The following is a 25,278-nucleotide window of genomic DNA, read 5'->3' on the forward strand; positions in this document are numbered from 1 at the left end:
GATTGCTGAGTCATTGCTGGGTCATTGCTGTATCAACTGGGACATACAAGTGGAAATTAATCACCCAAGTCTAATTTCCAAATCTGAAATTACCACCATTTTAATTACTTTTAGCTTCTCATTTTTAGTTTATTTAGCTTAAAAAGTTAATTCTCAAGTTTAGAATCAAGGCTATAAATTTTTCTCGTGCATTAATGTGTGACTTTATTTTATTTTTATTTGAAATTCTTGGAATTACTTTTAGTTGATTTAACATTATTTAGTAAAAAGTCCCTGTGGAGACGAACTTTGATTACTTATCATTGTATTACTTGTTTGTGATTGTGTACACTTGCGCAATTATAAAGCAATATAATTTTCACAACAAGTTTTTTGGCGCCGTTGCCGGGGACTTTAAGTTCTAAATTTTGTTTTATCAACTAATTGACATTCTAAGAATTTTTTGTGCTTCTAATCTTGCTGGTTTGTCTTTGAAATCTCAGGTATCTATAGTGTATGCACCAACAAGAGGACTTTGAACTTGCTCCTATTGATCCCGAGATTGAACGCACATTCCGAAGAAGAAGAAGGGTTCAAAAGGCTAAGGGCCGAGACATCATGGCTGAAAATTTTGATGATGATGGGGTTGCTCCACAAATTGTTAATCCCATCATATTGGCAGATGATCGAGCAAGGGCTATAAGGGAGTATGCAGCCCCCATGTTTAATGAGCTCAATCCAGGCATTGTGAGGCCTGAAATACAAGCACCGCAGTTTGAGCTCAAGCCAGTGATGTTTCAAATGCTCCAAACCGTGGGGCAATTCAGCGGGATGCCAACTGAGGATCCTCACCTCCATCTCCGTTCATTTTTGGAGGTGAGTGATTCTTTCAAGATCCAAGGAGTGAGTGAAGAGGTGTTAAGGTTGAAGCTATTCCCATTCTCACTACGAGACCGAGCTAGATCATGGCTCAACACTTTGCCGCCTGATTCTGTGACCAATTGGAATGACCTTGCTGAGAAGTTTCTGAGGAAATACTTTCCTCCTACTAGAAATGCAAAATTCAGAAGTGAGATCATGTCTTTTCAGCAACTTGAAGATGAGTCCACAAGTGATGCGTGGGAGAGGTTTAAGGAACTTTTGCGAAAGTGTCCACATCATGGCATTCCACATTGTATTCAGATGGAGACTTTTTATAATGGCTTGAATGCAGCTTCTCGAATGGTGTTAGATGCATCGGCCAATGGTGCTATTTTGTCGAAGTCTTACAATGAAGCATTTGAGATTTTAAAGACCATTGCAAGTAACAACTACCAATGGTCCAACACTAGAGCTCCAACAAGTAGAAAAGTGGCGGGGGTCCTTGAGGTAGATGCAATAACGGCTTTGACAGCTCAAATGGCTTCCATGACGAATGTTTTGAAAAATTTGAGCATTGGGAACGCTAAAAGTATTCAACCAGCTGCTGCCATTCAAAGTGATGATGTCTCATGTGTGTTTTGTGGAGAAGGGCATGTGTTTGAGAAGTGTCCATCTAATCCGGAGTCCGTTTGTTACATGGGAAATCAGAATTTTAACAGAAACAACGGGGCATTCTCAAATTCTTACAATCAAGCATGGAAGAATCATCCTAACTTATCTTGGGGGGGTCAAGGAGTAAGCTCAAGCACCGCACCAGCCCAAGGAAGACAAGCATATCCACCGGGTTTTTCACAACAACCGCGACATCCACAACATGCTCAAAATTCCCAACCAAGTTCTTTGGAGAGTCTAATGCGGGATTATATGGCCAAAAATGATGCGGTGATACAAAGTCAAGCTGCCTCTCTTCGAAACTTAGAGTTGCAACTTGGACATTTGGCCAATGAATTAAAAGCTAGGCCGCAAGGTTCTTTGCCTAGCGACACGGAAAATCCAAGGAGGGATGGGAAGGAACAATGCAAATCCATTCACTTGAGGAGTGGCAAGCATCTGAAAAATTCCGAGGAGGAAATAAAGGGTAGTGGGGAGCCCACTTCAATCCAAAACGACGAAAAATTGAGTAAAAAAACTGCCCAGGAAATTGCTGATACCAGACCAGTTGATACAGCATCGGGTCAGCAATCTGACAGTCAGCAATCCGCACCAGTATGTACTAAACCACCCCTTCCATTTCCTCAAAGATTTCGGAAACAGCAGCAAGATGGGCAATTCAAGAAGTTTTTAGATGTGTTGAAACAGCTCCATATCAATATTCCCTTGGTGGAAGCATTGGAGCAAATGCCGAACTATGTCAAGTTCTTAAAAGACATTTTGACGAAGAAAAGGAGGTCGGGGGAGTTTGAAACTGTAGCTCTTACCGAAGGATGCAGCGCCATGTTGAAAAGTAAGATTCCACCGAAGTTGAAGGATCCGGGTAGTTTTACAATCTGACAGTCAGCAATCTGCACCGATGTTGGAAGAGCTTTATGTGATTTGGGTGCAAGCATCAACCTCATGCCTATGTCGATCTTTAAGAAGTTGGGTATTGGTGAAGCACGTCCTACAACTGTTACATTGCAACTTGCTGACAGGTCCATGGCCCATCCGGAAGGAAAAATAGAAGATGTTCTAGTACAGGTTGACAAGTTCATTTTTCCAGCTGATTTCATCATCCTAGACTATGAAGCTGATAGAGATGTGCCTATTATCTTGGGTCGACCGTTCCTTGCTACCGGGAGAACTCTGATTGATGTGCAAAATGGGGAGCTCACAATGAGGGTGAATGACCAAAAAGTCACCTTTAATGTGTTCAATGCTATGAGATTTCCGGATGAGATAGAAGAGTGCTCCCGCATAAGTGTAATTGACTCGATAGTGGCTGAAAAATTTCACAAGGAAGCTTGGAAGGATGAGAAATTTATAAGTTCTTTTGATGAGCTTGAAGACTTGAGTGAAGATGAAGACAACCAAGTTGCTTGGGTGGAGCCATTGCAACCTATGCCTAAATTCAAGAAGCCCTTTGAATCTTTGGAGTTGAAGGAAAGTAATTTTAAGCCTCCAAAACCCTCCATCCAAGAACCACCGAAGTTGGAGTTGAAACCCTTGCCAAGCCATCTGAAGTATGCCTATTTGGGGGGAGAATGACACGCTACCAGTTATTATAGCATCAAACTTGGTAGTTGAAGATGAAGGTGCCTTGCTAGAGGTGTTAAAAAAGCATAAGAAAGCAATCGGGTGGACTATGGCGGACATAAGGGGTATTAGTCCAACGATTTACACGCACAAGATACTTTTAGAAGTTGGTTGTAGCAATTCTGTTGAGCATCAGCGTAGATTGAATCCCGTCATGAAAGAAGTAGTGCGAAAAGAAGTGATCAAGTGGCTAGATTATGGTATTGTGTACCCAATTTCGGATAGCTCATGGGTTAGTCCTGTTCAATGTGTACCCAAGAAAGGAGGAGTCACGGTGGTGGCTAATGCAAACAATGAGTTGATTCCTACTCGAACCGTGACCGGTTGGAGGGTGTGTATGGACTACCTTAAGCTAACCAATGCTACTCGGAAGGATCATTTCCCGCTGCCATTTATTGACCAAATGTTGGATCGTTTGGCGGGAAAAGAGTTTTATTGCTTTCTTGACGGATATTCGGGTTACAATCAGATTTCTATAGCACCAGAAGATCAAGAGAAAACCACCTTCACTTGTCCATATGGTACCTTTGCCTTTAGGAGGATGCCATTTGGATTGTGCAATGCTCCCGCGACTTTCCAAAGGTGTATGATGGCTATTTTCTCGGATATGGCTGAGAGTATTTTGGAGATATTCATGGATGACTTCTCTATCTACGGGGATTCATTTGGGGTTTGTTTGGAGAATTTGGAAAGAGTGTTAGCAAGATGTGAAGAAACCAACTTGGTGCTTAATTGGGAGAAATGCCACTTCATGGTTCAAGAGGGTATTGTGTTGGGTCACAAGGTGTCTAGCAAGGGGATAGAAGTTGACAAGGCAAAGCTAGAAGTGATTGAGAAGTTACCAGTCCCTACCACGGTGAAAGGCATAAGAAGCTTCCTTGGACACGCGGGTTTCTATAGGCGCTTCATTAAAGACTTTTCTAAGGTGTCCAAACCCTTGTGTAACTTGCTGGAACAAAATAGACCATTTGAGTTTACCGCTGAATGTAATGAAGCATTTTTGAAGTTGAAGACAGCTCTTGTTACGGCCCCCGTGATTGTAGCACCCGATTGGTCATTGCCCTTTGAGCTCATGTGTGATGCAAGTGATTTTGCCGTTGGGGCTGTTCTTGGACAGCGGAAGAATAAGATCTTTCATTCCATTTATTACGCAAGCAAAACTCTTGTTGATGCCCAAATTAACTACACAACTACTGAGAAAGAGTTGCTAGCGGTGGTTTTTGCCTTTGAGAAATTCAGATCGTATCTTGTGGGAACCAAGGTTGTTGTGTATACTGACCACTCGACAATCAAGTATTTGATAACCAAGAAAGATTCTAAACCGAGGCTTATTCGTTGGGTTTTGTTGCTACAAGAGTTTGACTTGGAAATTCGAGACAGAAAAGGGACAGAAAACAAAGTAGCGGATCATCTCTCTAGGTTGGACACTAACAATCACAGCAGCCACTTAGAGGGAGAATTACGAATTCAAGACTCATTCTCAGATGAGCAACTGCTAGTGGTAGAGCAAACACGGGTACCATGGTATGCAGACATTGTCAATTACTTAGTTGGAGGTGCCTATCCACCTGATTTTACCAAGCAGCAGCTCAAAAAGTTTCTTCATGATAGCAAGTTTTATTTTTGGGATGAGCCATACTTGTACAAGCAGTGCCCAGATCGTATTATGCGAAGATGTGTGCCAATGGGTGAAGTTAGAAGCATCTTGGAGCATTGTCATTCAGCTCCTTATGGTGGCCATTTTGGTGGACAACGCACGGCGGCCAAGGTTTTTCAATCCGGGTATTATTGGCCTTCTATTTTTAAAGATGCTCATGCTTTTGTTCAACAATGTGATCGCTGCCAGCGAGTTGGAAATGTCTCCGCCAGGAATGAGATGCCTCTTAATTGTATTTTGGAGGTGGAGTTGTTTGACGTTTGGGGTATCGACTTTATGGGACCTTTCCCACAATCCTTTGGGAATCTCTACATTCTAGTGGCGGTGGATTATGTGTCAAAGTGGGTGGAGGCAATTGCTAGTCCCAAGAATGATGCTCGAGTGGTTATGAAATTCCTTCATAAACATGTCTTTACAAGGTTTGGGACTCCTAGAGCTTTGATAAGTGATGAGGGAACACACTTTGTGAACAAAGTGTTGGCTGCCCTCTTGGCAAAATATAGTGTAAAACACAAAATTGCTACTGCCAATCACCCCCAGACTAACGGGCAAGCTGAAATATCTAATCGGGAAATTAAAGGCATATTCGAGAGGGTTGTAAATCCCAACAGAAAAGATTGGTCCCAATGCCTCGATGATGCACTTTGGGCGTATAGGACAGCATATAAAACTCCTCTAGGCATGTCTCCATATCGCCTAGTTTATGGGAAGCATGCCATCTTCCCGTGGAGTTAGAACACAAGGCGTTTTGGGCACTAAAAAATCTCAACATGGATATTTCAGCGGCTGGAGAAGCAAGAAAATTACAGCTGAACGAGTTGGATGAATTGCGTTTGTTTTCATATGAGAATGCTAAATTGTACAAGGAAAAGACAAAGAGATGGCATGATGATAGAATCAAGGAAAGAGTTTTTGCAAAAGGACAAGAAGTGTTACTCTTTAATTCAAGGCTCAAACTCTTTCCTGGAAAATTAAAGTCCCGTTGGTCTGGCCCGTTTACTGTCCAAGAAGTGACTCCTTTTGGTGCGATTACAGTGAAAGATCAACAATCCGGGAGGGAATTTAAAGTGAACAGGCAGCGGCTGAAACACTATTGGAGAGGCAAGGTCAACCGAGAGAAGACCTCGATTTCTTTGAAAGATGCTTGATCATTGTAATTTGGGGTGCCTAAAAAAAAAAAAGAGAAAAAAAAAACAAAAAAATTTCTCAGTGAAAGGCACCCCTTGAAAAAAAAAAGAGAAAGAAAAGCAAAAGAAAAAAATATATATATAAAAAAAAAACAGAAATTATATATATACTATAATTAGCTCTAAATAATTGTCATGGTGAAATTTAGATTGTGTTCTTTTCTGTGTGCAGAGAACCTAGTGAAAAAGGCTGTGGAAGTGAAGAAGTTTTGAATTGGGCAAAATCATTAAGTTTGGGGTGGCAGGTTGCTGTTCAGTTGCTATAGCAAAAGCTTAGCAAGAAGTGTTTTGGTACTAGGCTGATCAAACGAACTGGGGTTTGAAAAAAAAAAAATAAATAAAGTGAATGGTCTGTCAGAAAAAAAAACATGTGATTGCCATGTTGTTCATGATGCAATCATTGGACAATTCTATTTTTGTTCATATAATCATTTGGGGTGTACTTAGTTTTGAATTGAATGAGCCCAATTGATTTTGGAGATACAAAGACCACACTTTAATCAGTTTGGGCCTGATTTTTTTTGGTCAACTGGGCCCCAGCCAATGTTGACCCGCCCACTTAGCATTCAACCCTAGACTGCATCCATCTTCATCATCACATTCACTTCCCTCTTCTCAGCCGTTTGCCATTCACCTGAGCCCGTAGCCACCAAATCGCAACCACCCTTCGATTTCGCCTGAACCCCTAGCAACCCGAACCTCACTCAAGGCTCACCACCAAATCGCACCAGCTCGCCTAAACTCGACAGACCAAGCTTCCACTCACCATTCGAATTGCACCACGATTCCCCCTGCAACCGTTCAACTCAGCTTCACCATCAACCAAGTCGAAATCACCCGAAGCCACTACGAACCAAGTCTCCATTCGACTACCACTCACAAACCCAACCTCTGTTCACTCATATCAGAACCACGACCTATGCCCAGCTACAACCCGACACCAGTCAACCAACGTCCATTTCCCCTGAGACCGCACCACCAACCTCCAGCAGCTCGCACGAACCAGCTCACACTCAACGGATCCACCTGACTTCGAAGCCACCCAGCTGAGCCATTTCAGTCGGCACTTACATCAACCCGAGTCAAGACACCGGTTCAAGCTAAGTTTTGATTGGGTAAATTAATTTGAAAGTTATTTTGGGTTGTAGTGCATACTTGGTGGCTGTAGTGGACTGCTAGTATTTTGTGAATTGCATAATTGGAAGTGATTTTGTGATTTAAGTGTGGTAGCAGTGTGATAATTTTGGTTTGGATGGTTTGAGTTGGATTTTGGTGGAATTGTTTAAGAATATTGGGCTGAAAAAAAAAATAACAGGGATTGTGAACAGAGTGATGCGTGGAAGATGGTTTCTTTGGTATAAAGGAGTTGATTGGGTTACATTGATAGTTTGAAATTGGGGTTGTAACTTGGACATTGTTGGTGTGCATTTGAATTTCAAACTATTCTCTGCAGTGGCTTTTATGATGGTGATAATTAGTGAGATGGTGTTGAATTGGAATTTGTTGTAGTGTTGGGAATATTGCCAGTTGAACAGATTAGTGTTGGATAAGTTGGGCATTGACTGAGTTGCACAGAGGAAGTTATCATGGCCAAGTACTACATGGAATGTGTGTAATGTGTCCAAATCTGACTTAGTGTGGTGTGGTCAAAGAGGTGTGACTTTTGAACAAGATTGGGTTAGGGACAGTGAAGTGCATTGTAAGAGTTCTTCTTGTGTTGAGGGGTAGCAGTGAGTAAGAAAGCAAAGAAGAAATTCAGTGTGTTGGGGTAGTGTGCAAGTGAAAAGAAAAGAAAATGCCAAAAGTTAAGAAGACCGCCAACAAGAATAAAAAGAAATCACTGCATGAAATTCCTAAGTTTCATTGCCCGGCAGCTGAGACAAAGTATCACGAGAAGGTGGACAATCGGGAATTTTATATGGAGCGTGGATTAGTAGCCGATATTGAGGATATTGATGAGTTGCCCGAATGGGTCAGTGCCACGGTTCATAAGCGAGATTGGGGACTTTTTGTCCAGCAAAGAGAGCCGGCAGTCATGGAAGTTGTCAAGGAATTTTACGCCAACTTCCTATCCCAAGAATGGCCCACTGTAGTGGTGGTGCGTGAAGTCCCAGTCTCATTTTCAGCTGCAGCAATCAACAACCTATTTGGGTTAGACTCTGTCGAGTGCCAATACTCCGCGCAAAAAGGGCAGGTGAGCGACGAGACTGTGGGTGACATGATGCCGATGCTTGCTAAGCCAGGGTCTGAATGGGGTTTCGATAATTATGGCAATCTTCGATTTCGGCGCACTGACTTGGAGCACGAGTTGAAATGTTGGTATACATTCGTGCAAACTGCCCTCTGCCCCACCTCACACGATTCGACCGTCAGCAGAGACCGAGCCTGGATGCTCTATTGCCTTAGAATGGGTTGGGATGTTGACGTAGGGGCTGTCCTTGCCCAAGAGATTGCTGATTGTGCACACAGGGGGAAGGGGAAGTTATTCCTCCCTGCTACCATCACTGCTCTTTGCCGCAAGGCAGGTGTACCCATATGGAAGGAAGAAGGCGCCCTGAATCCTCGGGGGCCTATCAATTTTGGTCCACCTCGAGCTCCGAAAACAACGCCTACCCCAGCGACGTCCTCAGCCACGGAGCCTCCCGTAGATCGCTTTGCTCGCTTTGAGCAAGTGCAACAACAAATGTGTGGCCGATTGCACGCGATGTGGGATTATGAGCAGAAGCGCGACGCCGTCATGGAACGTGCATTCAAGAGGACTACGCCCCGTTTTGATCCCAAGTTCCCGGACTTCCCTCAGCACGTTCTAGACCCGTGGGGAGGGCCATCAGCTTCGAACACAGAGGAGCCCCACGAGGACTCCGAGTAGAGGGAGTTTTCTCATACCTAGGCTATTTTTTTATATTTGTCTGTTTTGTGTTGTTTGTTTTTCGATTGTATTGTGCTAGTTGTGTGTTGTCTTTTGTGCTTGGAACTTTTATTCTATGTTGTTTATGTGGTTGTTAGTTTGGCATTGAGAGTTTTCTTTTGAGTTTTTCTGTGGCCTAGTGTTCTGCTCGATGATGATACTTTCCGCCCATTCCATTATTGTTGCTGCCTAATTTTACTTGTTGCCTTATCATGCTGCATTGTTGGATATTGTGGATGTTTCTCTTTAGTCTCTCCTCACTAGTTTATACTTGTATTTATTCCACCATGCTTTGTCTTTCTCATACGATTATTTCACATGTCATTTTAGCATCTAGAATTAGTTAGTGCATCTCCTTGAAGCGAAATCCTAGTTAGACTTGTCCCTTAGAAATGATTTAGGCCTTCCTTGGACGTTTGAGCCTTTCTAACCCTCCCTATCAATCAATTTTTCCCTAGTCACCCAAGTTTGAGCCGTTAGCCTCGTTTTGTTGTGCAATCCAATCACACATATCACATCCATCCTAAATTGCATTTCCACATCTGTCCTAGCTTAATTGCTCACTTGTCAAGAGCCAAGTTTCACATTAAGTTTGGGGTGAGTGCGGTGAGTGTAATTTGTGGCGAGCTAATTTAAGATTATACTTTTAGCCACATTGGGGACAATGTTGGGTTGTAAGTTTGGGGTGGGGGAATTAGCTCACAAGGTATATTAGTATGAATTTTTTTTTAATTAACTTTCTCTTGCTATATATAAGTATAACATAGTAATGAATTCTTTTCTAACCAATATATATATATAAAAAAAAAATCAGCAAAGAAAATAGAAAAAAAATATATATATATATATATATATACTTGCAACTAAGTTTGGGGTGTTCCACCCATTTTAGTTTTAAAAAAAAAAAAGAGAATAAACATAGCAAGAGAAGTCAATTTTAATATCAAGTACTTGTGAGTATAATGAATTAGGGAAGTGGGTCAAAAGAAAAAAAATCATAAGGAAGAGGCTCGGTTTTTGACAAGTGAAGTGGTTAGGTGTTGAGCTAGCTTAAATACATCCTTTACCATACCCTAACCCAAGCCTAACATTACAAGCCTAATAAAGTCCTATTGATCAAGGGGATAAGTTTACACTACATTAGTAGAGAGGAGTGCACTAATCCAACTTATGGAGCTTAAATGAATGAAAAAGAAGAAAAAAAAAGTTTAAGGTATAGTTGTAGAAAGTTCAAAGTTTAGGTGGGATATACTTGTATAAATTGTTGATTAGGTGACTTTTGGGAAATATTAATGTTATCCAATGACAAAAACTTTAAAGGGGCAACATATAAAGTTACGGCAAGCAATTTCCTATTCCATTTAATTCCATTTTTTCTGAGAGCATCAATGTTCGCTAGGCCAACTTGAATTTCTTTGAAATCTCTCATTTGTCTTGTATGTTGAGTCTTTGTGTAAAAATTTTTTGTTGTGTTTTATTTTGTTTAGTTTGTATTGTCATTGCTCGAGGACGAGCAAGATTCTAAGTTTGGGGTGTTGATAACTCTAAGATTTAGAGTTATTTTCATATCTATAAGCTTGAATTTAATGTGAATTGTAGAGCAATTAATGTCTATACTATGTAATTGTGTTTAGTTTGTTGTGTCTTTGTAATAAATGGAAGTGTGTGTGTGTTAGTAAGTGTTAAATAGACTTATGTTATTGTTTTTATGTGTTTTAAGCAGAAAAAAATACAAGAATATGTATTTGGAAATATTTGGGACAAGGAGAAAAAGGAGCAGAAAAATGATCATTGCTGACTGCATTGCTATAGCAATCATCGCGTAGCAATTTGTCAGCCCAGTAAGTTTATTTTGGCAGATAGTCCAGCTGGCTTTAATGAAAAGAAAAATGAGCTGAGGTGGCGGAATTTGGCTATTGACTCATCAAACATGTGGAAAATGAAGGACAAGTGGGTGGTGACTTGGATTTCCAATTAGGGTAAACTTTGGTACCCTAATTGGGGGGCAAGAAGGAAAAGAGGAGGATAATAGATATGGGGGCTGCACTTTGAAAGAGGAGTACGAAAATTACAGCAGAAAAATAGAAAAGTACAGAGAAAGAGAGTACAAAGAAGAAGAAGATTGAGAAGAGGGAGAAGAAGGCAACTTCCAAAGAAAGGATTTGAGCTCACCACTCATTTCTCTTGCTCTCCACTTCATTTTGTATCATTTTCTCCTCTCTAATTTGCTCTTTAACTCCATGAACAATTTATTTTCTGGTTTGTTGTTTTTAATTTCAGCTATGAACTAAACTCTTTGAGATTTGGGTGGTTATGAACCCTTGTATGGACTAGTGTTCTTATTTTGCAATGATGAAGCAATCTTGTCTTAGTTCAATTAGTTGTGATGAAATGTTGAATGAATGTTAATTTTTGGCCATTTTTAACATTTAGCAAGCTAGATCTTACTTGGAAAAGCAAGACCTAGTTGAACCCCTCTAATTGATGCATGATTTTTACCTTTTCTTTTAGGTATTAATTAGTAGTGAAATAGGAATATTTTGCTACCATGCATAACTAAAGATTTGATACTTTATTGGACTATTTGTGATCTAATCTGATGTAGGATTGCATTGTTGAGATTATGAATAGTATACTGCAAGTTTTGGAAAAAGCCCTCTGGTTTTTTTTGAAATTTGTTAACTCTGCCAGGATTGCTGAGTCATTGCTGGGTCATTGCTGTATCAATTGGGACATACAAGTGGAAATTAATCACCCAAGTCTAATTTCCAAATCTGAAATTACCACCATTTTAATTACTTTTAGCTTCTCATTTTTAGTTTATTTAGCTTAAAAAGTTAGTTCTCAAGTTTAGAATCAAGGCTATAAATTTTTCTCGTGCATTAATGTGTGACTTTATTTTATTTTTATTTGAAATTCTTGGAATTACTTTTAGTTGATTTAACATTATTTAGTAAAAAGTCCCTGTGGAGACGAACTTTGATTACTTATCATTGTATTACTTGTTTGTGATTGTGTACACTTGCGCAATTATAAAGCAATATAATTTTCACAACAATTACATTCTTGACGTAGTTTACATATTATTTAGGAAAAATGATAAGGAATTTTAATTTTAGGTTTTTATTTTGGTTCTCATAGTAATGTGTTGTGCTGTGATTGTAATTTTTAACAAAAAAACTCTCAATTCTTGAAAAAGTTTACCTTGTAGTTCAGTCTTAGAGTTTTATATTGCTTCTGAATGTAACTTGGTACCTTACATTTGAATATGGCTTGATACCTTACATTTGAATATGTCCATGTTTGTTGTGTTGTGGCTGCAATTTATAGCAAAAAATACCATGTCTTGAAAAAAGTCACCTGCTAGTCTAATCTTAGGGTTTTATATGTTGCCTCTGAAAGTAACCTGGAACTTTGCATTTGAATATTATTGTGTTTGTTTTGTTGTGGCTGCAATTTATAGCAAAAAAAAATACCATATCTTGAAAAAAGTAACCTGGAAGTTCAATCTTAGGGTCTTATATTGCCTCTGAATATAACTTGGTACTTTACATTTGAATATGGCTAGGTTTGTTTTGTTGTGGCTGCAATTTATAGCAAAAAATACCATGTTTTGAAAAAATTTACATGCTAGTTCAATCTTAGAGTTTTATATTGCCTCTGAAAATAATTTGGTACGTTACATTTGAATATGGTTGTGTTTATTTTCTTGTGGTTGCAATTTATAGCAAAAAAATACCATGTCTTGAAAAAAGTCACATGCTAGTTCAATCTTAGGGTTTTATATTGCCTCTGAAAGTAACCTGCTACTTTACATTTGAATATGGTTGTGTTTGTTTTCTTGTGGCAGCAATTTATAGCAAAAAAATACCATGTCTTGAAAAAAGTCACCTGCTAGTTCAATCTTAGGGTTTTATATTGCCTCTGAAAGTAACCTGGTACTTTACATTTGAATATGGTTGTGTTTGTTTTCTTGTGGCTGCAATTTACAGCAAAAAAATACCATGTCTTGAAAAAAAATTACCTGCTAGTTCAATCTTAGGGATTTATATTGCCTCTGAATATAACCTGGAACTTTACATTTGAATATGGTTGTGTTTGTTTTGTTGTGACTGCATTTTATAACAAAAAAAATACCATATCTTGAAATAGTTACCTGCTAGTTCAATCTTAGAGATTTATATTGCTTCTGAATGTAACCTGATACTTTACAGTTGAATAAAACTGTGTTTGTTGTGTTGGAAAGAAACATGTTATTTTAAATTTCTTATAAAGTAACTTGTTAAATGATTTTTATTTTTTCTTTTTGTTTCAGGAAGTGACCTGGTACTTGTAATTTTCTTGGAGAATGAATTTTATTAAAGCATTAATTCATTATAGAGGAGAGTGGAATGAAAGTTAACTACTACTAAAATTACAAAGTAACTGGTGTACATATTCTAGAAAATTGTTCATTATTACAGAAAAGGCTAAATTGCTATGAGTTTTGTTCTGCTTACTACAAAACTAAAACAATGAAAGCAATTTATTGCAGAAACAGTTTATCATTTGCCACATGAGGATGAATGGAGTCTACCAGAAAAATTGGACATACTTGTCCTACCTCCGAAAGGAAAAATTCCTCCCGGTAGACCAAGGAGGAGAAGAATAAGAGTACGAGGAGAGCCAAGAGTGGTTATGAAGTGTGGACGATGTGACAAATCAGGTCATAATAGGAAAACGTGCAGAAATCGGCCACCTATGGAGAAGCCACACAAGCAAACCAAAACAAGAGAATGATTCATTTAGTTTTACTTAATGACGTTGCTCGTTATATTCATTCATAAAAAAGGAACAAGTTACTATGGACACCATACTACATAAGGTTGTAATGATTTGTTACATTCTTTACTTTGGGAAAACATTAGTTCTTTTGCTTAAACGAATATTGATCAAACTTTGAATACATTTTCAAAAAATAAAATAAAAAATGAAGAAGAAAAAAAAGTAACCTAGTGTATTTGTTTTGTCATGCTTTACAAGGTAACCTAACTATATAAGAAAGTAACTTAATATCAATATTTTGAAATTCAATTAAGTTTTATTAATTAACCTGGTACCAATAAAATTTTAATTTATTCAGATTTATTTTTGTTTCAAGTATAATTTAATTTTTTTTACTTATAAAAATTGATGTCTTGATTTAAGAAAAAAAAGTAACTTAGTATGTCTATTATGATTTATAAAGTAACTTGGTATATAATACAGTTCATCATCTGAGCTTAGCTACTAAACCCAATTTTTGTTACTGAGAGTCATTGAAACAAAAATTAAAAGACAACTATTCATTGAAAAAGATTAGGAAAATTATCAAAGAAAAGAGCTTCCCTACAAGGTTGTAATGGACACCATACTACATAAAGTTGTAATGATTTGTTACATTCTTTATTTTAGAAAAATATTAGTTCTTTTGTTTAAATGAATATTGATCAAACTTTGAATATTTTTTTTTAAAAAAAAAATAATAAAAAATAAAGAAGAAAAAAAGTAACCAGGTGTGTTTGTCATGCTTTACAAAGTAACCTAACAATATAAGAAAATAACCTAATGTCTGTATTTTGAAACTACATGTAAAAATATATATACATATATTGACTTTAAGAATAATTCATGCTTCCTATTCCTAAGAGAATAATTCCAAATTAATTAAACGACTTTCACTAATGACACTGCTTCCTATTCCTATTGCTTGCAAAAATTCATCGATCCTACATCGCCTGAAATATTGCAGGTCTGTGTTCGAATTCGACTTGCACATTTATTTTTATTTTTTAAGAAAAAAAATGTTTTAATGGGAGAATAGTAAGGTAAGAAGCAGAGTGTGGAATCGAACCTGAGCAACCAAATCTCCGTCTGAACAACTCGATTCGCCTGAGGAAAACTCGCACCACCAACTATGCCGGAATCGAACCACTAGCTTCGCCGAAAAAGGGAATCGAACCCTAACTCCGCTTGAGAAGAAAATCACACCTGCCTGAGAAGGAAATGAGTGAAGATAGGAGAAGATGGAGAGGTGAAGATGGAAATGGGGTTTAGAACAAGCTTAGCCTGAAAGTGGTGAAGCCTGGAGAAGATAAAGAGGTGAAAATGGAAAATAGTTTTCTATATCTGGAAAAAAATTAAAAAAAAAAGTTAAAAAAAGGGGAAAAAAAACCACATAATAATTTAAAATAAAAAAAATACCAACACTTACCTAAAACTAAAATTTATTCGTATATATCTAAACATTTAATAAAAATCCATATTACAGGTATTTTCCTCTTTTAAAAAATATTTGATTAGTTTGTGATTCAAAAATTGTGTTTTTTAAAAATGTGTTTTGGAAATAAAAATTTAAATTTTGTAAGTGAAAATTTGTTTCTAAATATGTGATTGGTTGTAGTGTGATTTAATATTTTTGAGTTTTAAAAAATTGAATATGTGATTAGTTGGGAATCTCAAAATAAAAAAGTAAGAGAATAATTAGAGAGTTTTTGGATTTAATGATTTGAAAACACAAAAAATATAAAAAATGGTGTTTTCATTTTTTAGCCTAAAACTCAAAATAGTATTCAAATTTTGTTTTTGAAAACACTCAACCAATCAAGAATTCTTAAGTGGACCTCTACCATTTTAATTTTCAAAAGCCTAAAATAGTTTTCAAATCCTAAACCAATCTAAGTAAACTTTTGAGAAAAATATATATATATATCTAACGGCATTTCTTGGTTTAACATTCTTGGTTTAACAGAATATACTTAAAAATAAAAGAATATTCTGTTAAATTTAACGATTAGGTTTGATCTCCCGTTAAAAAATAAACCCAATAATTAAACCCAAAAAATTAAACAATCTTTTAAATAAACAATCTTTTAAATATTAATAATATCTTTTTAAATTAAAAAAATCACCACATATCTCTCTAACAAACCTATCTTGGGAGAATATTAAAAAATAAACCCAATAATTAAACCCAAAAAATTAAACAATCTATCACCACATATCTCTCTAACAAACCTATCTTGGCTTAAAAAAATAATAATAAAAAAAAGATGAAATGGGCTGTAATTAGTATTTACCTGTTTGTGCTTATTTTTAGTTTTATTTTTAATTTTACCACCAAGAGGAGAAGGTTGAAAAATATTAGAATATGAAAATATTATTGGTGCTTATTAGTAATTTGCAAAGAATGTGAAAGTCTATAAATATATAGTTGTGTAGCTATTATTAGATATGAAATGAGATAATAGAACTTTTTTCAATTAGAAGATTAATGTACATTTTACTATTAATAACATACATTATTATAACACAACTATGTTTTACTTACTAAATATACTGACACATATTTTATTTTTATAAAACAAATCGTTCAAATAATTATACTATTTTAATTAGAAATTTTTACACCAAAAATCTGTTTTGCACATTTTATTACTGTTTTACTCCTACACGCGTACATCAACATTTTTACTTACCATCTTTATTTTATTACAATAATACCACTTACACACCATTCTCATGCACAGACACATGTGTCATCCCCATCACACATCAATCAACTTCCACTCTCTTCTTTCTCTTTTTTTCTTTTCTATCACACATCAATCAACTTCCACTCTCTTCTTTCTCTTTTTTCCTTTTCTTTTCATTTGATTTTGGATTTTCTTTCAGTTTTTTTTTTGTTTGGAAGATCAATAACCTCCATTGTTGAAGCATAACTACTCATTATTCATCACGATTTTTTCTCTCTCATTTTTTGTTCTTCCAAAAAATTTCAACTCTCACTCAACCCACGATTTCTCAAGTTTTTTTCCCTCTCAGTTTATTCTTGTTTCAAATTTCTTTATAAAATGGTCATCACTCGTTCATCCTCATCTCTTTCCCCAGTTCAGAAAAAAAAAATCGAAAATGGGCTTGAAATCTTTGGCTAACAAAGCAAAGGGTAAACGTCCGATTGTTGAAGAGAAGAAATCGAAGCTCAATGTGGAGGAGCAAATGGTTGAAGAAATTTCTAGTGAAAAAGCTAGTGCCTCTGCCGAAGTTTGAACAGAGGTTGGTTTTCAGTTTCATTTTCGTTTCCCCCCATTTTAAACATTTTCTTGTATTTCCATTTCATCGTTTTGGTTTTTTCTGGTTTGTGATATTTTAGGTTTTTCATTTTAAAATTTCGTTTGGTTTTCTTTGGATTTTTAGGACTTTATTTTTGTTTAATCAATTTTATTTTGTTCTTGGGTTTGGCATTTTAGTTTGATTCTTATTATTTTCGTTCCATTTTTGTTGTGTTTTATGTTCTGTTTGTGTTTCTAGTTTTTTTTAGATATTTTGAAACATTTGTTTTTGTTTTAGTGTCTCTAATCAGTGGGTTTTAGTTTTTTTTTTCTAGTTTTTTAATAGTTTAATATGTTTATGTATGATGTGTTTTGGGAATATTATTAGGTATAGTTGTTTGCTGTTCTTTTTTAGGTAACAATTCGATTTAGATGTTTGTAGTTTATATTCGTAGAGTTGTTTCTGCTTGTCAGTTTGTTTTTAGTTTTTTTATAGTTTTATTATAGTTTGTATACTTGTTTATTTACAATTTATATTTATTGCTGTTAATAAACTATAATAAAACTAAAATGAAACTATTAAGAAACGTTTAAATTTATTTCAGAAACTAACTATTTCTCAAAGTGTTTTCTCCTTTTCTTATTTCCAAAATAAATTCTTGCAAACAATTGAATTAAACTAATATAAAATAATGATGCAATCGTAGAATCAACTTGAAAAACCACAACACTTAATTCAATTTAATATAGTTGTGGTCATTGTGCTTTTTCATCAGTTTTATTTGAATCAGATCAATTGAATTAATAGTTGTATTTTTCTCGCTTTGGTTTCATTTTGGTTGTTTTGCAGTTTTGAAACGAGCGCGTATTTTCATCTTCATGGTTCGCTCTGTACAGCTGAAGGCTTAGTGCATGTGGTATTTTTGTAAATATTTGTATGTGGACTGTATAAATGTTTAATGGGCCGGCCCAAAGTATTTTTGTAATTTTTTTTCCTTTTTTGTATTTTTTTGTTTTTTTCCCTTTTAATTATTAATTAAAATAAAAAACTAAAATATTAAATAAAACTAACACTACGTAACAATCACCTAATATATATATATATATATATATATATATATATACAAATTAATACAAAATTACTCAGTCGTCTCTTCTCTACACTCCATCAATATAACCGACAAAAATTGTTCACACTTACCCTACCAAATTAAGGAATTAATTTAATCACCAATTAATTCTACTAAATGTAGTTATTATAATTAAGAGTGTAGTCAAAATAAATCATTTCAACACAGCTCCATTTCCGAACAAATTAATATGCCACTTTTGGATCACCACTAGTATATATATATATATATATATATATATATATACATTTTTTTGCATGGATCTCTCAAATTTCTCACATAAAAAAGGACAATAGTGGAACGGTATAACAATATGAAAAAACGACAGCAGTAATAAGAAATTAATTTAAAAAATTTGGAGATGCGGGGTATCGAACCCCGTACCTCTCGCATGCAAAGCGAGCGCTCTACCATGTGAGCTACATCCCCTTTGATGTTTTTCTGTTGTTTTTTTGTTATAGATCGATAAACAATAAAAGATGTTCATAAATTTGCATATCTCGATAGGATCGTAGTTATTACTGTTGGCTTCTATTTATTCTTTTAAAAAAATATATAAATTTTAAATATGTGAGGCTATCTTTTTCAACATCTCCATCTTAGTGTTGCCTGTAAAAATCTTTACACTTTCTACTCTTGGCTTTTATGGAAGTTCCATAGTTACTTTCGTATTATCTCTTTAAAAGCATGAAACGAAGCCGTTCACCTTTTCATAGTGTATAATATAATTTAGTTTATAGTATAAAATAAAACTAACATCATATTAAAATATTCTTAAGAAAAAAACATAACATTATTAAACTATAGAATGAGTTATTTTAATAGCAAAAATAACCGAAGCCTTAATAAAGGAAAAATTGAGCCGAAAGTTTCTTGTTTCTCTCTAATAAACTAACATTGAATTTGAAGTTAAACCAAATTAATTAAGGAAACGATTATTCTTGTTAGTACTCCATATTATATTAATAAGTAAACTAATCCAAATTGCTGGACCTACTCGTACTAAGATTCCTCCAGAGCACGTGGGGTCTAAAGGCCACTTTTTTTTTTTTTTTTTTTTTTTTTTTTAATGGAGGTTCTAAAGTCCAACTTCAAAAAGCTCTCTCTCTCTAACACAAAATAAAATAAAAATTAATTATAAAAAAAATTTAGAGGAGTACTAATGTTAACTTTTTATTATAATTTTTTAGTCCGTATTTGAATATACATATTAAAATATTTTTTTTTCAATTTTTTTGTGTGGAGGTGTTTGTGATGCTTACAACATAATCCTTGTAATTTTTTAAACAATTTCGAATAATTTACCGTGCTAAATATACTTTTGAAATTTTTTAAACATGCATAATAAATTGAAATATCAGAAATTCTGTTTTTGATATGGTAAACTATTAAGAATTTTTCAAAAATTTTAAAGGATGATACTGTAATTATAAAGAATAGTACTATGAAAAAAATTGAAAAAATATTTCGATATCTAATTTTGGGTGTGGAGGTTTACTAAAAAGTTGTAATAGAATGTTATAATTAACACTCCTCAAGAAACTAATATTAAAATTAGGCCAATTAAGATTTTTGCGCAGAAGGACATTTATCAAATTATCTCCTGAAGTTTTAAGATAGTCAAAAATCTTCCAAAACTATTGAGATTATTAGATTTAAGAATTTTTGTCAAATTTTAGTAAGAAAGTCTAATATAAATCAAAATTCAAAGAACATGATTTGATACTTTTCAAAATTCGAGAAACATGATTTAGTAAATTTTAAAATTTGAGAAACATGATTTAGTATATAAACAATCGTTAAATTAGTAAAATTGAATGAAATTACACAAAAATTTAAAGGTATAATTTAATATAATCCTAATTATCCTTAAAATTATGAACACCTACTAAAGTAATACTAAACCGACTATTTAAAATTAAAGCTCGTTCTATTCTCTATAAAGACCTTTCTCCTTCAAGCTATATATAACAACTCATTTCATTATCCAAATGTATTGTTTTAGTAATATTTAATTAATTGATAATTTGCATCTTCGATTATCTCTTTCGTTTTCTTTAGTTGGCTCTTGGAAGTTGGAAAGACAAAACAGTTGGGTTATTGTTTGGTTAGGAAGAAAACCCGAGAAAACAGCCACATCCACCAAAAGCGTCGGTCCCCGCTAGCGATAAAGAGAAAAAATTTCTCCGAAAATTACTGCAAAATTATCCCAAAAAAAGAAGGGAGATAAAAAACTTACCTTATTTTCCAAAATTCGCTTTTGTTAGGAGATATATCTTTAGATATACTTACAATTAGCCATTATATTATTTCTTTGAAAACACAGAGAAAAAACAGAGGAACTGGTAGGACATCTTTCGTTTCCTGTTCATTTCGGAGAGCTTCTTCCGTGGCTCCCATGGTCTTTCTTCTTCGGGTTCGCAGCTGATGTCTTCGTTCTTCTCCAGGTATTTGCTTAAATTCTCTTTCTTTTATCATTGGAATGAATGGTACTGTATTTAAAAATTCAGAATTTTTGACTTTTGTAATAACCATACACACATGTCTAGATCTGATAAGAATATTATAGTTCTCAGATCTTAGTTTTGATTTGAATCTCGCCATTCCTAATATTAATGAAATTTATCAAAATTGGAATCCCCTGTTTCTAATAATATTATTTATAAAAACGACATTATAAATGGTTGAAAAAAAAGAAGAGATTTTTAATTTTGTTTTTGGGTGTTTCATGGCAGTGGAAGAAGACGAAAGTTTCAGCTCTGAACTTCTGGATTTCTGGGATTTGGTGTCGAGTGACCCGAAACGACGTCGTTCATTATCACCACCTTGTTGTATAATCTCTTATTATTACTATTAAAAGCCATGGACGACAATGGGAGCACCAAATTGAACGGCATACGACAGATCGTTCGGCTCAAGGAAATCCTCCAGAAATGGCAATCCGTTACACTTAATGTCCAAACCCCAAAGCCAAACGAGGAACCCCGGAAAGAGCAGGTGGAAGAAAACACCAATGGCGGAGGAGGAATATCTCCGGCGATCAATAGGAGGTTGACAGAGGTGATTTGCTGCGATTCCGACGAGGAGAGCTGTCAGAGCCCGGAGCCACCGCCGGATGTGCCGAAAGGTTACTTGGCGGTGTATGTGGGACCGGAGCTTCGGAGGTTCATAATACCCACCAGTTATCTTAGTCATTCTTTGTTCAAAGTGTTGTTGGAAAAAGCTGAGGAGGAGTTTGGGTTCGACCATGGCGGTGGTCTCACCATCCCTTGTGAGATTGAGACTTTTAAGTATCTACTTAAGTGCATGGAGAATCATCATAAGTCTTCTCCTCCACACCATAACTCCTCAGGTAATAGTTAATCATTGATTACTCAAATTAGTTACATATATTCAACTTTTTTTTTTTTAATTTATTAATGCTAATGAGAATTATGGATTGTCTAACATAGGTATTAACGTAGTAAATTATTATATGTTGATAAAATAGTAGTAAATTATACAAAGTATTACTATAGTTATTACATTAAATATTTGTGATCTTATATCAAATTGCATTAATAATGTTATCTCACTATGACATATTGTAGTGATAATAATAGTTTTACGACACTATTGCATACATATAGAATATTAAGTAACTAATAGTGTCTTATAATTAGAAATCCTTAAGAATCTATGATCACCTTTCATAAGCTACTAGTGCAATTCAAGATGATTAGAGCATTTTTATTTCTAATAGAGTATAAAAAAAGGTAGTATATTGTTATATTTTAACAAAAATTATTATTCTAATAGTGTTTTAAAATATGTGTTAAATTTGGCACATATTAAAAGTTGTACTAAATTTAGTATAAAATATAGCATTATCTCAAATTTAATTTAAATGCTACTTTTATTTATTATTATGCTACTAATTATTAATTCATTTAATTTGCAAAACTTTACATTCTATATTTACTATATTACCATTATTTAATTAATAAAAGAATAAAAAATTATAATTTTATATATTCTCAATAAAATATTATATAATCATCATCAATATAATTTTTTTTTTTTTTTATTTTACATCTTGTATATTGAAGTACAATTGTAAATAGTAGGCCAAATATAGTACAAAGTTATTTTAAATGTTAAGTTTAACAAACTTTTTAAATCTTCAGATGGTGTTATATCCCAATATATTTTAATTTGAGAATTACTATAGAATAATAACTACTCATAAATTCCCACTTTATAGTAGTGTGGGTTGCCTATATAATAGCAATTATATGTAAAGATACTCTTATTTTTTTGGACCATCTTTTAATTTTAGTGTAAATTTTCCAAGGCAAAATTCAATGCGAAGAAAAATAGTAGTTTACTACGAACTCTTTGAATTTGTTCAAAATTTTGCACCGTACAGTAATTAAAGCTGTTTAATTAGTTGAAAATTGAGTCTTATTATTGAACAATCAGTATAAATACATTTGAATTAAAAGTGGTATTTTCGTAAACATATTATTAATAATTACTCAAGATATATGTACATTTATAAATCATAATTTGTAATTTTTGGTTTGGTCTTGTTTTACAGCTGGAAGCTCGTTCATTGAAGAGTAAATATAGTTATGATTTTTCCGTTCCTTGTTGTAACGATAATCATCCAGGTTTTTGGGGCTGATTTTCTGGCGTAACACATGGTTAATTTCCAATGTATGCAAATGCAAATATAATTTTCATCTTTCATTTTTGGTTTTGTGTTCTATATAATAATTAATGTACGAGGAATATATATATATAAAATTATATATAGGACTACATGCAAGTACTCTATAGCTATAGAAAGTTTAATGAGTATAGTTGAGTGTGACTGACGACATGCGTTTTGATGATGATAATATAACTCTAACCTGTGTCTGATATTGATGATGATGATAGTTTGAGTGTCTGATGGAAATTGTACAATGAAACACATATTCTTAATTTGCCCTATTTTTCTCTTATTGATGTTTATTTTCTCTTCAAATCTTCGTTCGCAAACAATAAAAAATTAAAAGAAAAATTGTTTTTAGTTTGAGATTTAGTTCTCTGGCTTTATCATGTCCATGTGTATATGTATGTATAAATTATATATTCTGATTCCTTCTTTTCCGATCAAATCATATGCATGAGCTGTCTTTAATCCAACTGAATTAATTATCTCTCTAAATTAAAAATATTTTAATCAACATTTGAACATAATTTGTCTAAATTAAATATGTATATTCAACAAATTCTCTGTCGTATCCGCTTGCACATGCCGCAAAGATTACACTATATACATATAGCTAGTGAAAGACCTAATAGTATATAATACATATTTTTTTATATATATGCAAATAATTAATTTGTTACAATTAATTAGCAAACTAGGCTAGAAGGAGAAGACTCGACTTTAAGCTTGGATCGTGTAGTCAAATAACTTAGCATCACAGTACATGATGGAGCTAATTACAATCAGTGACAGTGACGATCCAGAATTTTTATTAGGTGGGGGTTTAATTGTTATTAAAAAAAATTTTAGGTCTACTTTATTTAATTTATTTATTTTTGTAGGTTTTTTTTTTTTTTTTTTTTTTAATTTTTTATGCTATAATTATCAAATAAAAAGAAAAATATTTAATTTTTTTAATGTATTTTTTTTTTCACTGGGGGCTACAGCTCCCACACCAATGTAAGTGTGTCAGTCCTTGATTACAATTTGTATTTTTTTTATCTACGGCGATATAGGTATAATCTATTTAGAAAATAGTTAGGTAGAGTCACGAAAAATATTAATTTGTACATGCAAATATATATTTTTTATTATGTATCACTCTATTGTTTTATACTAATAATTAATTAATTCCTTTTATATTATTTTTATTTCTTTTTTAGTTACTAATATTCAATATTTTAGATCGATCCTTAAGTCTCATTTACTAAAAAATCTTCAAATGAAGTGTTTTACATGGATTTTTTTTTTTAATGAAATACTTCTGCAATATTTTTGTTTGGTATATAGTGAAATTTGAAGATTGAACATTATTGAAATTCCGTATTTTAATATTCCCAGTTTGATTATTTAATTAAATGATTAATTAAATGCGGAATAATAAAACTGGTACTGAAAACAGTTTTCTGTAGTTACAGAATGCAACTCTGTAACTCCAGAGAAACCTTAAAAACAAACGGGCATAAAAGTAAAAACACACAAGATTTTTGTACGTGGTTTCAACAATCCTTTCAGATTGTTACTAGTCCACGGGGCCACGCCCAGAGATAAGATTCATTAGATCGGTATCAAAAATACAAAGTAATTGACTTATGCATAAATAGACTCCCTCTTATTGTATGCCGCAAGCTTGATGTATTCCACCTACTAACCGAATCTTGATAAAACTCCAAGTGCTCGAACTCCCTTCGATCACCTTGAAGAGTGCTTGAATCCTCCCGATTCAAGGCTTAAAGGCTATCTCCCGAAAGCCTATACAACCATCTCCCGAAGGTTGTGTGCTTGTATCCTCCCGATGCAAGACTTCAAAAGCAATCTCCCGAAAGCTTGTAAATACCCTTCTCCCGAAGGTGCACTGATGTTCTTCTTCGTTGTAGACTTGAATACAGACTCAAGACAATACAAACAACAAATAAACAGAGTAAGAGTAGAACAACTCTTCTCTACAAATCAAAGACTCTCTTTTCTAAAGATATGAATGAAATTCAAAGATACAAGAGAGGTACCAAGAGAGGTACTAAACAAAGACACTCTTTCCTTAAGATATGAAAGCAATTCTAAGTGTATGAAAGAGATACAAAACTTAGCAGCTATAGGATGTATTTATAATGAATATACATCTCATAGACAGCTTACATTCGGTCTGAACAAGACCTCAACCCACTAGAAACTTCCCTAAAATAATTCTTCAATCAGTCTAGGAATTTCCGTTTCTGTACATACAGAATCGTGGGCAGTAACTACAACTTTCCTTTTATAGAAAAGGAAAGTCTAGCTCCGGTTTTCTCTTCAAGAAACCTGATCTAAGAAAATGGGAAACTCAACACAAGATCAGATTACACAGCTGGTTAGATAAAAACGAAATGGGTAACTAAACTTACCATTTTTACCTTTTTTCCAAAAATAGGAAAGCTAGACAACTTTCCTTTCAAGTTTGATTTACACAAATATGGAAAC

The 25,278-nt window shown here is 34.2% G+C and overlaps 2 protein-coding genes and 2 non-coding genes across 4 annotated transcripts; 2 read left to right on the forward strand and 2 right to left on the reverse strand.

Annotated features, from left to right (window-relative positions):
- Positions 1-1,038: 1,038 nt before the first annotated feature.
- Positions 1,039-1,145, reverse strand: LOC133033833 (small nucleolar RNA R71). The gene has a single exon (XR_009685894.1). It is a non-coding gene; the product is annotated as a small nucleolar RNA R71 (small nucleolar RNA).
- A 4,414-nt stretch (positions 1,146-5,559) lies between these two features.
- On the forward strand, positions 5,560-6,242 carry LOC133031570 (uncharacterized). Its single transcript, XM_061105114.1, has 2 exons — positions 5,560-5,895; positions 6,126-6,242. The coding sequence occupies exons 1-2, from the start codon at positions 5,560-5,562 to the stop codon at positions 6,240-6,242; spliced, it is 453 nt and encodes a 150-aa protein (XP_060961097.1).
- Positions 6,243-18,439: 12,197 nt separating this feature from the next.
- Positions 18,440-18,512, reverse strand: TRNAA-UGC (transfer RNA alanine (anticodon UGC)). Its single transcript has one exon. It is a non-coding gene; the product is annotated as a tRNA-Ala (tRNA).
- A 1,543-nt stretch (positions 18,513-20,055) lies between these two features.
- Positions 20,056-22,814, forward strand: LOC115704674 (uncharacterized). The gene is made up of 3 exons (XM_030631872.2): positions 20,056-20,530; positions 20,819-21,435; positions 22,663-22,814. The coding sequence occupies exons 2-3, from the start codon at positions 20,946-20,948 to the stop codon at positions 22,686-22,688; spliced, it is 516 nt and encodes a 171-aa protein (XP_030487732.1). The 5' UTR covers positions 20,056-20,530; positions 20,819-20,945; the 3' UTR covers positions 22,689-22,814.
- The last annotated feature ends 2,464 nt before the right edge of the window (positions 22,815-25,278 follow it).

This window comes from Cannabis sativa, chromosome 1 (genome assembly GCF_029168945.1).
Source record: "Cannabis sativa cultivar Pink pepper isolate KNU-18-1 chromosome 1, ASM2916894v1, whole genome shotgun sequence".
In the NCBI taxonomy this organism is placed as follows: Eukaryota; Viridiplantae; Streptophyta; class Magnoliopsida; order Rosales; family Cannabaceae; genus Cannabis; species Cannabis sativa.